Below are 15049 nucleotides of genomic sequence, written 5' to 3'. Positions count from 1 at the left end.
CTAATATCTTATAAGTAGAAGATAGTTAAAGGAAACTGTGTGGAGTCCTGTCATGTTGTAAGTACTGTATGTGTGTATGTGTGTTTGTATGTGTAATTCAGTGTAACCTGTTAGACAGTATGATTGAATTGTCAACAACTAAATAAGCAGCACCACCAGGACAGCTTGTGAGGAAGGTTGCTGGAAACCAAGCAGTACGAAAGCAAGATCTGCTACAATAATGGATGAACTCTATACATAGAGTCAGTGCCTCTCTTGGAATAGTGAATGGGCACATTGGAATAATTCAAGTTGGGGAACAACCAAGTGATGGGTCCCTTTTTCTTGTTAGGATATCTGTCTTGGAGAGGTAAAGATAGAGCTCCTTAGCTATGGTGGGTGCAACATATTTGATGTATTTGCACTACTGTGCTAACTTCTGGGTGAGTACAAGAAGGCAAAACCTATGGGATTACACCATCGGAGAAAAACAAGCTGTGACAGTCAGCTTTGAGATTTTTGGTTGACAGGATTTCTAGCAGGAGGAACTAATCATCTTCAGTCCATCTCTTTCACAACAAAGAAAGTGATACTGGGAAATGCACTTATGCTCAACACTATTATAAAACTTCATTGCATAGATATTTTCTCTTACAATATGGCTCATGGATCTTGGATCTCAGAGACAGCCATTGTTGTTGTGATAATTAGGGTATCATGAATATCTGCAATGAGGAATTAAAAACACTTCCAGTTTCCTCACATATAAGGTGCAGCTTTGGCTGTAGCAGTCATGATTTTCTGGTCATCTGTGCTGCTGCATCTAAGTTGCTGCTACTCTAAAAATTATAGTTTCAAAGGATCCACAATTGAAAAAGATTGATTTGTATGTGCAGTTGTCATAAGATTCGTAACTTAGGAGACAGCCAAATACTTCTATAAGAATGCTTTAACTGTTATGGTTACGTGTGTAACTGACATATATATCAATAATAATAATATAACAATGCAAGTTGTTTGCAATGGTCACTGACCTAGCCAACAAAAATTTCTCTGCTCTAACTCCCCCACTTCTTTCTTCAACCTCTTCCTTGTCATCCATGTGTCATAGAATGACAGGAAATTCTATACCATTTCCTGTCATTCTCCACTGTGTCTATATTCACATGAACTAAAAACAAAGAGAATTTTTCTTCACTCCTCATACGACTTTGTCCAAAACTCTTCTCCCATTCACATGCAAGCATAAGAAACTCGACAGTTTTTTTTTCCTATCTGATTTTCTTAAACAGTATCAAAGGGATAAGAAAGATATGTTAGCATGTCTCACAGTCAATTTGGACAGATGAGGGTTAATAGTTGAATTGAAATTGTATGCAGATAGATTGGGAAGTCTAAGGAGATGAAACTTCATAAGTGAGAAGTATTCAGCAAGATATGTAACATGTGGCCTTGATTATAAAACACTTGTGGAATGTGAATCAGCAGATGAGAGACAGCAGGGGAGAGATACATTGAGTTTAGGCTGGTACACGTAATATCAGTTTTGAAGAGCTTGTTGGATAAAGTTTTAGACAACCAATACAAGAATGCTAAAGCCAAGCCTACTGCAGTGAATAGCACTAAAATTTAAAAGCATCAATTAATCTAGCTGTGATAGGAAATTGTTAGCAGATGTTATAGGAATACATATATCTTACAAATACAAGGGAAATGGAGCTAAACACTGGCTTTATAAGTTTCTGACAGATTAGCTTAGGGTATCAATTCATCTACTTTTTCATATGATTCATATACCAAATTGATATAAAAAATCTTTCAGTATTTTATGTTTAAATCAAACTATTTCAACCATTCAATCAGTATTACATAATCATAATAATTTATTTTTCAAATTATCAAAACCAAAGTCTTAGTAAATAACCTAGCAAAAACCAAAGTCTTAGTAAGTAGGAAGGCAGTCAAATCACAAATCCCTTCAGGTAGATGGCATTCTTGATCTATAGAAAAGACGTAGATAGAAGCTTCATAAGATGTACCCGGTGTAAGCTATGGGCATGAGGTGCAGCAATATCAGGAAGGTTAACATAGAAAATAGTGTGGAAGATGCACAGATACAATAAACACCAAAAATGTACAGAAAATAGACTCCATCAACTGATAATGGGTTAAGCTAGAGGTAGTAGATAGCTTCTGTTATCTAGGCAGCCATGTTAGTAACAGAGGTGGATTCTCTGAGAGCATAGCTGTGAGAATAAGATTAGGTTGAGCAAAGTTCAGAGCTCCTACCTCTGCTACCAATAAAGGGCCACTCCATCAGGGTGAAAGGCAGATTGTATGATGCCCATGTGTGAACAGCTATGCTACACAGCAGTGAAACATGGGCTGTGACAGCTGAGAACATGCGTATGGACAGGGACAGCTGTGTGAAGAAGTGCCAATCTCTAACTGTGGAGAGAACATGTAGTAGAGGTAGACCCAGTAAGGCATGGGACAAAGTGGTGAAGCACGATCTTTGAACTTTGGGTCTCACAGAGGCAATAACTAGTGACTGAGACCATTGGCAATATGCTGTGCTTGAGAGAACCCATCAAGCCAAGTGAAATCATAGTCATGGCTGATGCTGGTGTCACATAAATGGCACATAAATGGCATGTAAAAAGCCCCAGTGGAACATAGAAAAGCTCATTATGAATGTTGGGCCTCATGGTAGCAATGACAAATGAACAAAACTTTGGCATTATGTCGTGCTTGAGAAGGAGACCCATCAAGCCAAGTAAAATTGCTGTCATGGCAGATACTGGTGTTATGCAAATGGTACCTGTGCCGGTGGCATGCAAAACCACCCATTACACTCAGAGTTATTGGCATTAGAAAGGCATCCAGCTGTAGAAACCATGCCAAATCAGATTGTAGTCTGGTGCAGCCTTCCAACTTGCCAGCCCTGGTCAAACTGTCCAAATCATGCCAGCATAGACAACTAATGTTAAATGATGATGATGATCTCTAGTATTACCAAGAAAATTTCTTGAAGTATCAGCAAATTGTTGTAGAGTTCCAAGTGGTATTTGGTTACATCCAATGGTGAACTGGTTTCAGTTTGCACATGTTCATTCTAACCAGTTGTTAGCATTAAATGAAAACCAGCAGGCATTTGTCCCTAAAGGAATTTTGTATTTTAAAATTAAGTTCAGAAGATTGCCATTATTTACCGTAATGATAATAAGGAAATATGTCACTACCTTTTCTGTATCTCATTATGTGGTTAGTTGACAGATGTATTCATTTACCTTCCTGTCACACATTTTTACTCCCTTGTTCAACTTGCTAAGTTGGTTTCTAACCCTATCATGCTCCCACATCAAATCAATTATTCAACTTCAGTTTTAGCGCTAACCCTAATTTTCCACTCTCAAAGGCAAAGAAAACCAGTGGTTAAAATTCTTCCAGTTCATTAGTGGTTAATGTCCCTTTATTCTGGCAGGGAATGATGGTGATCCCTGCTGTACTCTTTCACCACAACTTTCTCTCACTCTTACTTCCTGTTTCTGTTGTACCTATATTTCAAGGGGCCAGCCTTGTCACTCTCTGTGTCACGCTGAATATCCCCGAGAACTACGTTAAGGGTACACATGTCTGTGGAGTGCTCAGCCCCTTACACGTTAATTTCACAAGGAGGCTGTTCCGTTGATCGGATCAACTGGAACCCTCGTCGTCATAACCGACGGAGTGCTTCCACAATGTCCCTTTATGTTCTGATTTCAAATCCCTGGAGTTTCATATTTGTTTATATCACATTCATAATAGTAACTTTAATATGTAGTGTTATAGCAAGTTTTAAAATCTCTATTTAGAACACATGATATGAAGGACATCAAGGCCATCTGGAATTACTGCTGAGAGGCTTAAATATTTGACTAAATAGGATATGACCTCATCATTTGTATAGTCAGTTATGTTGTACAGGAAGATGTCATACACTGTGACTGATGTAGTGGCATCATAGTCAAGTATTACAAGGAAAAAAAGAGAAATAATTACATAGGTATCAAGTTACTGAACCAGATCATGAAAACTACAGAAATGGTTAACCTAGTTGAGATAGTCCAGTTTTGTACCAGGAAAAAGTGCAAGAAATGACATTTTCCTTGCAAGACAACTATAGAAGTATTTAGCTTGGTGTAAGTTGTTGTATCTAGCATTTGTCAACCTACAAAAAGCATTTGATAGTGTAGAAACCATGCCAAATTAAGACATTGGTGCACAACACTCTATGGATCATGTCGAACCATGCATCCCATGTCAGCATGGAAAGTGGGTATAAAATGATGATGCTGATGATGAGCATGTGTGTGTGTAAGTTCATATGTCTTCCTGAATGACTAAGTATTGACTTGAGGAAATATAAAGTGAAATATATTAAGCAGGAAGAATCTTTTGCGAATGTAGTAATTATAAACAGTGCAAATAATGGATTTTATGAAATTTCAAGATTAATTGCGATTTTCGATCGGAACAAAAGAATAAAATAAAATAAAATCATCATCTGAATAACTTTTGAATGAAAGCATAACAAGACATATTTAAAGAAAAAGAAAAACCATCTGAAATATATAGAAGGGAAGAACAGAAAATATATACACGTATACAGCACATGGTATCACTTTAACTTGAAGAGAAGTTTGAAATCTTCCACTGCCTTGGAAATACCCATCTCTTTGGAAAAACTAGATAAGCATCTGTATATATATATTTATATATACATTCCTTGGATATTGGAACAGTACCTTTAATGACTCTACAAAATGAAAATAACTATGTCTCCTTGCCGCGAATCTGTGTTACCATGTGTAGCAACCACCATCGAAAACACGCCAATCTACTTCGTAATGATATCTGTGAGTACATGCTGAGTTCTAGAAAAACCATACACACAGTTTTATTTATCAGCACGCACCGCACACAAATATATACACAAAGCGATTCTAAATCATACTTTCTTCTTCTCCAACCATTATATCCTTACATCTTTTGATTGTACATATAATTGTATCGTTTTATACACACACATACAATGAGGGAAGCGGGAACAGTTAACAACGAAAAATAAGATATTATTTATTTATCTCCCTAACAAGTGCGTCCATTATAAACACACCAACCATTGACTCCTTACATCTCTTGATTACACATATAATTGCATCTTGTATACACACATACAATGGGGAAAGTGAAAACAGTTAACAACAATAACAACAACAAATAATAACATCTTATTTATCTCCCTAACAAGTGTGCTATATCTTCATTTTTTTTTTCTTTCTTTCTTTCCCTTGCACTACGGTACGGATGGGCAGACAGAACAAAACTGCCACGGTATCATCCGTGGATGAGCCGTGCGACAAAACTGGTCGCTGTCCTAAAATAGAACGTTGCCCGGCAAATCACATCTGTCATCTATGCACAAAACTCGAAAATTCCTTTCGAAGTAGATGGGTTGAATGCAGTAAATGTCATGTTTCGATCTGCTTTCAATGTGCCACAAACTTTCGGAAGATCCCGGGTCAAAAGAAAGGACACCATACTTCTATGAGGGATAAACTCTGGGAAATGGTCCAGCTACCAAACTGGTCGTTTCAGTGCCTGACTTGTGTGTCCCCTGCCACCTTTGCTGCTGAACAGCAACAACAAAACCTGACAACCAGGTCTTCCGCTGCCATTGCTGCTGAACAGCAAAAACCAACTACTTTGTCTCCCAAAACCAGTCCTGTTGATAAAGAACAACAGCAAAAACTGAAGCCGCTAGTGTCTTCCTCCCCTGTCACTCATCAACAGCAGCAACAAAAATCGGCCATTCATGTTGAAGAACATGAACAAAAAAATGAAACTTAAGCCCCCTGAGTCTTCCTCCCCTATTGCTCTTCGACAACAAAAATTGATCATTCCAGCTGAAGTACATCAGCAGGAACAAAAGGAACCATGCCCTCCTCTCCTGATGCTTCTCAACTAAAGCAGAAATCAACCATCAGCACAGAAGTTGCAGAAATTAGACGAATGATTTCTGCTTTGAGTCGTGAAGTAGCAGGACTCAACCAGTGTCTGTCCGAAAACTCACAGTGAAGGGTCATATCAGAGTGCCTTGCTCAGCAATTTACCTGTAGTTCGTACAGAACCTCAACGCATCGAGGGAGTTGCTGAACCAGCCACTCATGAATTAAAAGCCATCGGAGTGCCGGAAGATGTGGTAGATCTGCAGGCATTCATTGGAAACACAGCTTGGGATCTCAGCTGTGTCCCTCCAAAAAGTGCTTCCCGCCTTGGCCGACCGGGATCCAAACCCAGGCTGATCAGGCTGTTGTTTACGGGCTTTACTGAGGCGCGGACATTCCATCTGGTTGCTGATAGACCTCAACGTGACGACATAATCAACTTTAGAACACGTCCTGGCCTACCACCCGATGTACGCCCAAAGCTAAGATCTATAGCTTCCCTAAATCGCAACTCTGTGCCACAGGAGAGTTTAAGCCTCCGCAATGATGGGCAAATCTGGAAATTTGTCAAGTCTGGTGAATCGTGGATAAGGGATGCTAGTTGGACTGAGCAGACTACACCCACAACAACAACTGGCAATACAAAAATCTTGGGAAACTAACCAAGAACAATCAGCCATCCCCTGTATATCATCATCTGAAATCCAGATATAAACTGCTGTCCGTGAATGCCCGTAGTTTATGCAACAAGGTGCATCTTTTTGACTCCTACGTCAAAAGTATCAACCCAGATTTCATCACAGTCATGGAAACATGGGCACACTCTGCACTCTGTGATGGAGTTTTCAGCATAGCCGGCTACAACCTGTTCCGCAAAGACCGCATTAATCGCCGTGGAGGGGGGGTGATGATTTATGTTCGATCAAATCTATCAGCAATCCCCTGTGATTATTTGAACCAATCTCAGCAGGAAGTATTTTTCTGCAATATACACATGACCATATCAACACTTCTGCTCGGAGTTGTTTACCGCCCCCAAAATTATCGTCAAGACGCACAGCTTTTTGATATCCTCAGAGCTGCTGCCATGAAAACAGCCACGTATGTGTATATTGCAGGTGACTTCAATTTCCCTGAGATTGACTGGGAGGCCTTCCGTTGGCCGCAAAGTGCAGACAATTTCCTTGAACTGGTGCTGAATTCAAATTGGTCCCAAGTTGTTACCTCCCCCACAAGGGGTAACAACACTTTGGATCTGCTACTTACCGCTTCTCCTGAAACAATCATTAGTGTCACTACCGAAGAACCTTTAGGTGACTCTTGTCATTCCATGATCATGGCCGACTTGTCTCTGATTGGTTGTAACAAAAAACACAACCATCTTCAGACTGCCCACTTTGACTGGAATAAAGCAAACTGGAGCTCTTATTGTACTGAGCTGCAACGCCCAAACTGGCTCGAATTTTATGCCTCTGGAGATGTGGACACTATACTCCAGAACATTCTGAATTTAATATGGGCAGCATGTGAAGCATCAGTACCACGCAAGCACAAAAAACCACCTAATAGTGCAATTTGGGAGACTGCAGCAGTCTGACTTGCCAGAAAAGAACGCCATAATGCTGAACAGGAATACAAATCAGAGAGCAACAGGAAAAAGCGCAATAGGTCAGCCAATCACCTCAAGCAGGTGACAAAAAAGGCAGTGCTTGAATTTGAACAACGCATTGCAGCTAACCCTGACAGCAAAGTGTTCTGGAAGTATGTGCACTCAAAGCAGAGACCCCACTCTCCAGTTGGTCCCCTTCGCAATCCCCACACAGGACAGATTACTGGCAATCCCGAAGAATGTGCAGAAATCATTGCTGGATGCTATGCCGGCATCTTTACTGTCGAAGACCAAAATGTTCCATCTTCATCACCACTGACATCGGACTCCATATCTACTATGCAATTTACACCAGCAATGCTACAACGCCACCTTAAGAATAAATGCAACTATGCCTCTCCTGGTCTCGATGGTGTTACATACCTACTTCACAAACGAGGTGGGTACTTTCTTCTAAGCCAACTTTCTCTATTCTTCCAATTCTGTCTTAACAATGGTGTTACTCCAGAACAGTGGAAAACTGCCAGTGTCATCCCTCTGTTCAAAAAAGGCAACCGCACATCACCTGTCAACTATCGCCACGTTAGTCTTACTAGCTGCATCGCCAAACTGATGGAATCCTGTATCAGAGAAACCCTCTGGAACTTCTGGAAGTCTCACAGCCTCATCCAGCCGTCACAATTCGGATTTATTCCTAACTCCAGCTGCTGTAATCAACTCATCGAGTTTCTTGAGGACATTACCCAAATCACTGATCGCAGAATCTGGGTGGATGTTGTCTACCTGGACTTTGCTAAGGCCGTTAACTCTGTGCCACACAAAAGACTTATGGTGAAGCTTTCTGTGTTGGGTGTAAGAGACGAACTCTATAACTGGTTGAAGTCTTTTATTTTCGGCCGAAAAGAGGTTGTCACAGTTCTAGGACAGCACTCTTCGCCCTATGAGATGACATCTGGTGTACCACAGGGATCTGTTCTTGGCCCCCTTTTATTTGTTGCATATGTTAATGACATAAATGCCAACTTAAAGAATTCCACAGTACTGAAATATGCAGATGACATCAAGCTGTACCTCGTAATAAAGAGGTCAAATCCTGTACACTATTGCAAGCAGACCTGGACACAATGCAGCAGTGGATCATGGACTCGCAACTCAAGCTGGCTGTGGACAAATGTACCACCATGTATTTTGGGAGGAGAAACCCAGCGTCCACCTACTCCCTCCACAACACTAATCTCAAAAAGTCTTCATGTGAACGTGACCTGGGTGTTATTGTCGACAGTGATTTGCGTTGGACAAAACACATCACTAAAATTGTCAAGAAGGCTGAGGGTGTCTTGGCATCACTCACCAAATCCTTTGTGAGCCGCTCTCCAGCTATCTATCTGCGGCTTTATATAGCTATGGTAAGACCTCACCTGGAATTTGCATCACCGGTCTGGAAACCCTATCTTGCCCAGGATATCAATCGTCTGGAAGCTGTTCAGCGACGTGCAACCAAAAGAATACCCTCCATCAGGCATTTGCCATATCCTGAACGCCTTACTTCCCTGGGCATGGACACATTGAAACTCCGACGTCTGGCAGCTGAAAAACCCATAAAATTATCAACCATCGTACAAACAATAACTCTGAGCACCTTTTCAAACTCCACCCATCTAACACCCCAGCACAGCTCCCATGACTTCAGGAAACATTTTTTCACGCTGAGAGTTGCTGAAGCATGGAACAAACTGCCGGCATCAGTTGTTAGTTATCGGAGCACTGCATCCTTCAAAACTTCCATGCTTTCTGAGATTCGGCAACACTACACCTGATTTTCTCCCCTCCATCCACACACAAGCATGTATCTGACTCATGCATTGTTCGCTTTCCAGACATTTGTACATTACTGCATATACTCTGACAAGTTGTGGTGCACCTGAGCACTGTATACAATAATTTCATTATTATTATTATTATATTATATATATATATATATATATATTATATATATATATATATTTTGTGAAATAGAAAGATGAATAATCTTGTTGCAGATTAATCAAAAGTTTAACCGTCAATCGGAATCTGGTAAATTGTGCCTTTCGAAACACGTGTAGAATGCAATAAAACGATTTCTGTTCAATCTTCGTTAACTCCATTTCTTCAATTCACTAATAATATATATATATATATATATATATATATGTTTTCATATTCCCCTCTGCCCCTCTTTCAATATCCTCCTCTGCATCTGCTTCAGGATGTTTTCACTGCTTTTGTTTTCTGCTCTCCCCAGCCTCTGTGATGTCCTCCTCCCTCCATCCACCACCTTATCTCACTACTAAAACTGTATTCACCATCTACTGTCTCCACCTCTAGGATGCTCCCCAGCTTTTCTTTCTTTCACTGATCTCACTGCATTTATTCACTGACTTCTCCCTTACAGTCCCTCCTCAACATCCTCTTATTTCCACCTGCCCACTCCCATGGCCTAATCCTTGCTCACCTACACTTTCCATTCCTTCAGTGACCCTCTCTAGATCTTCACCATCCTCAAATATTTCTTTCTTCTGTGTTCATTTCTCTCACTTCTTCCCTCTATATTCACCCTTATGATGTGGGATAGCTCTGGCCCCTCCCCCACAAGCATACACAACCCCTATTTATCACCCTTACCTTTCTGTCACTCCCTTTTTCAGTAACCCTGATACTAACCCATTCCGTTTCTTCTGTTCCTTCCATGCTCCTTTTCCTAATAGTATCTATTTTAATATTTTTCACTATCACCGTGTCACAGTTATAAATTTTTTCTTCTCATCACCTCTCATCATCTTATCTAGAACCATCATAACCTCTCTTTTATTTTCCTTCAGTTATAAGGGTCCTTTGCGGCCCTTAGCCTTGCATGTTGCAAGGTGACCTCACTAGTGTGGGTGCTGTAAAAAAGCACTAAGTACACTCTGTAAAGGGTTTGGTGTTAGGAATGGTATCTAATCATAAAATCCATACCAAAGCAAACATTGGAGCATGATATGGCACCAGCTTGTCAGGTCCTTTTGGACTTCCCAACCCATGCCAATGTGGAAAACAGATATTAAATGGTGATAATGATGATGATGAAATATATACATATATGTATACACATATATGCACATATGTGCACACTTACAAAAATTCCATTTTAATGATAGATTCTCATAATATTGGCTCCATGTGTTTCTAATATTTCTTCATCCAAAAACATTAATTAAATACTCTTTCATAATATTGCATAAGTGAATATTCAGAGATAGGATTTCAAAGTAATTTTGATCATCTTTGAAGCCATTTCAATATAATTTCACCACTCTGGGCCATCTGTTTTTACATTTATCTATGGCTGTTTTTCTATCATACACTTTTTCTCTCTTTGTCTCTCTCTCCCATCTCAGTATGTGTGTGTACATAAATATATCTGTGCGTGTATTTGATTATATATATATATATATATATATATATATATATATATATTGGGTCATCCCATTAAAAATGCGGTTATTTTTTATACTTCTTTTATTTTTCAAAATTAAGATAAACAAAGTTCTTTTTAAATCTAAAATATACTCTCCTTCATTTTTCTTCTAGTACTCACTAAAGTCACTCAAGCTGCTCGCAGTAGATCTCCTTTGTTATCATTTGGTTTGGGTTTAAAAGTTTAAGGTGGACTAAACCTTTCATATCCCACCAAACAGATAACAACAGCTTACATGGGTGAAAACCTTCTCTTGCCTGGGGTACCAATGTTTCTCCTTTCCCTACCTGCTGTCTTTGGTGCTTGACATTTTTATAGAGAATCCATTTTTTGAACGAGAAAAGGGTTAGAGAGAAAGATGGTGGCGAAGTGCCAGAGCATACCCTCAGGGTACAGGATCAGAATATGTGATGGTAGAGTATTGCCAAGGGTGCATGAGTAGGGAGTAGGGACTTAACATGAATGCAAAGAGGAGTGGGGGAAATAGAGTGGCTGGTGAAATCTGTTTGTGTGTGTAAATGTAAGTGTATATATATATATATATCTTTTTATACACACACACACACACACACACACATACACACATACACACATACATACATACATAAAATTATTATGCTTTACTTTTTCATACATTACTTACACCATTCTGAAATTTCAGGCAACCTTCAGCTTTCAAAATCAAGTTTGATGTTGATCGAAGAATACGTAACCATCTTGAAATTCTCCCGAAAATGGGTATCATTCAAGCAAAATCTCAGTTCCTAGCACAGTTGAAGTTTCTTCCAAGGTAGAAATACTCATTTCTGTATTTTGTTTAATCTCTTAATATAACATAATGTCTGATTCATGTGTTTCAACTTGCATTGTACATAGCCAAACCACTGAACAGGATGTCACAGTTGTTGACTAAGGGAGCGACTTGTTAAGTAACTTTCTGACAATTAGATTATAGTAAAATATACTATGTATTAATTGAAAATAGCATATTATTATGTCTGGCATTCCTTTACAAGCTTTTGCCATCTTTCCAACACAAAGAAAAACTAAGCAAAGATTAAACAATGCAAGCCTAAAGAATCTAATTAAGCTAGCCATTTTTTTTTTTCTTTTATATTAATGGTGTAATTACAGTACTGTACATCCAATTCTCAGTGCCATACATTAGAAAAATATATTTAGCTTCATGTTGAAATTATCAGAGCTCAAGTGATTTGATTATACTGTTCCACATAAAATGTTTAGGGAAGACGTAATCCTCACCAGATCCTTCTGGTTGTCTGTGTGTATGAAAGGTTGAACCTTGGCAAATTAAAATTAAATTAAACGAAGCATTTAAGTGTGTGTGTGTGATTATGTTAGTTATAATAAAAACAATTTTGCATTAATCTGATGGATTATTTTATACTTTTGTAAAGTACAAATTTATTATTCTTAGTCACTGTCAATAATATTCTTGTTTAAGAATTATATGTATATATATACATATATATAAAGTCAACATCATTATCATTGTTTTACATCCACATTCCAGGCTAGTAGGAGTTGAGCAGTCATCAGCATATATTCAGGGGTACTAAAGAGTCCTTACAAAATCACTTTTTGCAGAATGTATTGGAGTACTGGGTGAAATTTTTGTGACACCAGTAGTAGAGAGGTAGCTAGATCTTTGGCACAACTAAAAGAATTTCACAACCCCACATCACTGCTTGTTCACCAGTTTCTTTACTATGTGAGAAGCATGAGTTATGGAAGCATGAATGACTGATGGGAGAGGGGGTGATTGAATGAATGCACCATATTCAAAGATGTACATAGACTGAAGGCTGCATGACTGAGCTGGCAAGGAGATGACAGAATCTATGTGACCCAGGAGACAGAGTTATGATAGAATCCCAGAATGTGTGGTAGAAAAGTAGTAATGGTATGCTGGCAAACAAAATGAAATAGAGTGACGAGATGCATTACAAGAGGAGATGATGAATATGAAGTGAAGTGGACATATGCAGTCTAATATAGTCATCTGTACATTGACTACAAGATACAGTGAAGGTGGTTGCAGGTAGGTGGATTCTGTACCAGAGAGTGAAATGGGTGGTGCATTAGTAGAATTGTTAGAACAACAGACCAAACATTTTACAGTATTTAGTTACAATTCTTTACATTTTGAGTTCAAATCCCACTGGAAGCTAATTTGCATCCTCCCATTTTTATATGATATAAAGTACCAGTTAACAACTAAGTTACATTTTATAGATTACACTCTCCTCCCACATCCAAATTGCTGTAGCCTTATACCAATGTTAGAATTTCTTTTAAGAGTAAGAGTGGTTTGCCTCTCATCCTTCCAGAGTTTGATGAAATAAATACAAGTGAAATACCAGAATAAACTCTTGTCCCCAAATCTGACCTTTCACTAAAATTAGAAATCATTTTTACAATTAGGGTAGAATTGTTAAAGCTACAAACAAAATACCTTGAGATAATTTTTTTTCTGACACTTTACAGTATGGGGGGGGGTGAAAATAAAGGACCAGTCAGGTACTAGGGATCAACTATCCCACCCTACAAATTTGTAGCCTTGTGCCTGCATTATAAATAGTTATTGTATTTAGTAAATTGGCAGAAATGTTAAGAAGTTAGACAAAATGTTTCGTAGTATTTGTTCAGGCTCTTAACATTCTGAGCTCAATTCCCACCATGGTCAACTTGGGCTTTCATCATTCCAGGATCAATAAAATAAAGTACCAGTCGAATACTGGGGTCAGTGGTATCCACAAAACTCCCTCCCTTCAAAACTACTGGCCTTATGCCTAAATTAGAAAACATTATTATTGTTGTTATTGATGCTATTGTAATCATCATTAAGAAAGAAGTTTTAAAGTTATATAAGAAAGTTATACATTAGAAATCTGTTTCTGCTCCCCGTTCTTCATTTATTCCACATGTGTAATAAAGTTTAATGTACATCTTAACATAAGCACTTGGAATTCCTTTCCTGTTCATTGAGGAAATGACGGTTGCTAATTGATATTTCAACACATCAAAAAATATGTAAATATGTAAGAAACATTGTAAAAAAAAAAACATGACTGCTTTTTCTCATATGGTATGAATTGGCTGGCTAATGGCAAATTGATAAATGTTTTACAGCCGTCTTAGTTCAAATCTCATCAGGACCAATTTTATTTTTCATTTTTCTGAAGCATATAAGGTAACTGCCTGTAAAATACTTTCAATACTCTTTAGACAAAATATTTCTCTGTTACAAAAGCAAAATCACTATCAAAGGACAATAGCAGGACAAGGCATTGACAGAAATGGTAGATTTCCTGCAGTATTTTGTCATTTCACACAAGATTCTGAGTTTAAAATTCCTTTGAGATTGGCCATTGTACTTCATTTTACTCATTATATGTTGCCATCAATTATTGACCACATACTTAACCACCTCGACTGAAATTAATCCAGGACTTCAGTAAAACATCAGGATTTTATGATTTGCGATTCCTTTGAGTGGCAAGTACTATAGTGCAAATCACATCTATAATCTACCTTTAATTGTTAGTTGTAGGAATTTCACTACACCTTTGTCAACAGATATTTTTGGAAAAAGGCATGATTGTCATGGTCTTGCATTTTTCTCTTCTTGATTTCAATTAAAAAAAACACAGGATTTATGTCTCTAGTCAATAAAGAAAACTGTATGTTATCTACAATTTGGTATTTTCTAAGATGAGGAATCTCATATCATGTAACAGCCAGAGTGATGCCCTCATCAACCAAGATAAGGACATCATTCCAACTAATATATAATGTGTGTTATCTGTTGTTTAAATAACTGAAAATAGAGAACCAAACTTGATGGTTGGGAGTGTTTTGTTTTGGACATAAGCATTCAGATTACTCTGTTGTGATGCTAATTTATTGGTACACAGATGGGATGCTGAATGCATTTTTGCTGAAGGAAAAAAA

The 15049-nt window shown here is 38.3% G+C and overlaps 1 protein-coding gene across 2 annotated transcripts in view; it reads left to right on the top strand.

Moving 5' to 3' along the window:
- LOC115224670 (cilia- and flagella-associated protein 74-like) overlaps positions 1-15049 on the top strand; it is a 129343-nt gene that overhangs the window by 64832 nt on the left and 49462 nt on the right. For both annotated transcript variants that reach the window (XR_005003893.1, XM_029795528.2), the window contains exon 21: positions 11736-11864. Coding sequence is in view for 1 of the 2 variants with exons in the window: in XM_029795528.2 (XP_029651388.1) it covers positions 11736-11864 (129 nt within the window). In the remaining variant the exon portion in view is untranslated. The remainder of the gene's footprint in view (positions 1-11735; positions 11865-15049) is intronic.

The sequence above is a fragment of the Octopus sinensis genome, linkage group LG26 (genome assembly GCF_006345805.1).
Source record: "Octopus sinensis linkage group LG26, ASM634580v1, whole genome shotgun sequence".
NCBI lineage: Eukaryota > Metazoa > Mollusca > Cephalopoda > Octopoda > Octopodidae > Octopus > Octopus sinensis.
Note: the sequence above shows the minus strand (reverse complement) of the source record. Positions and strands in the feature narration are given on the sequence as shown.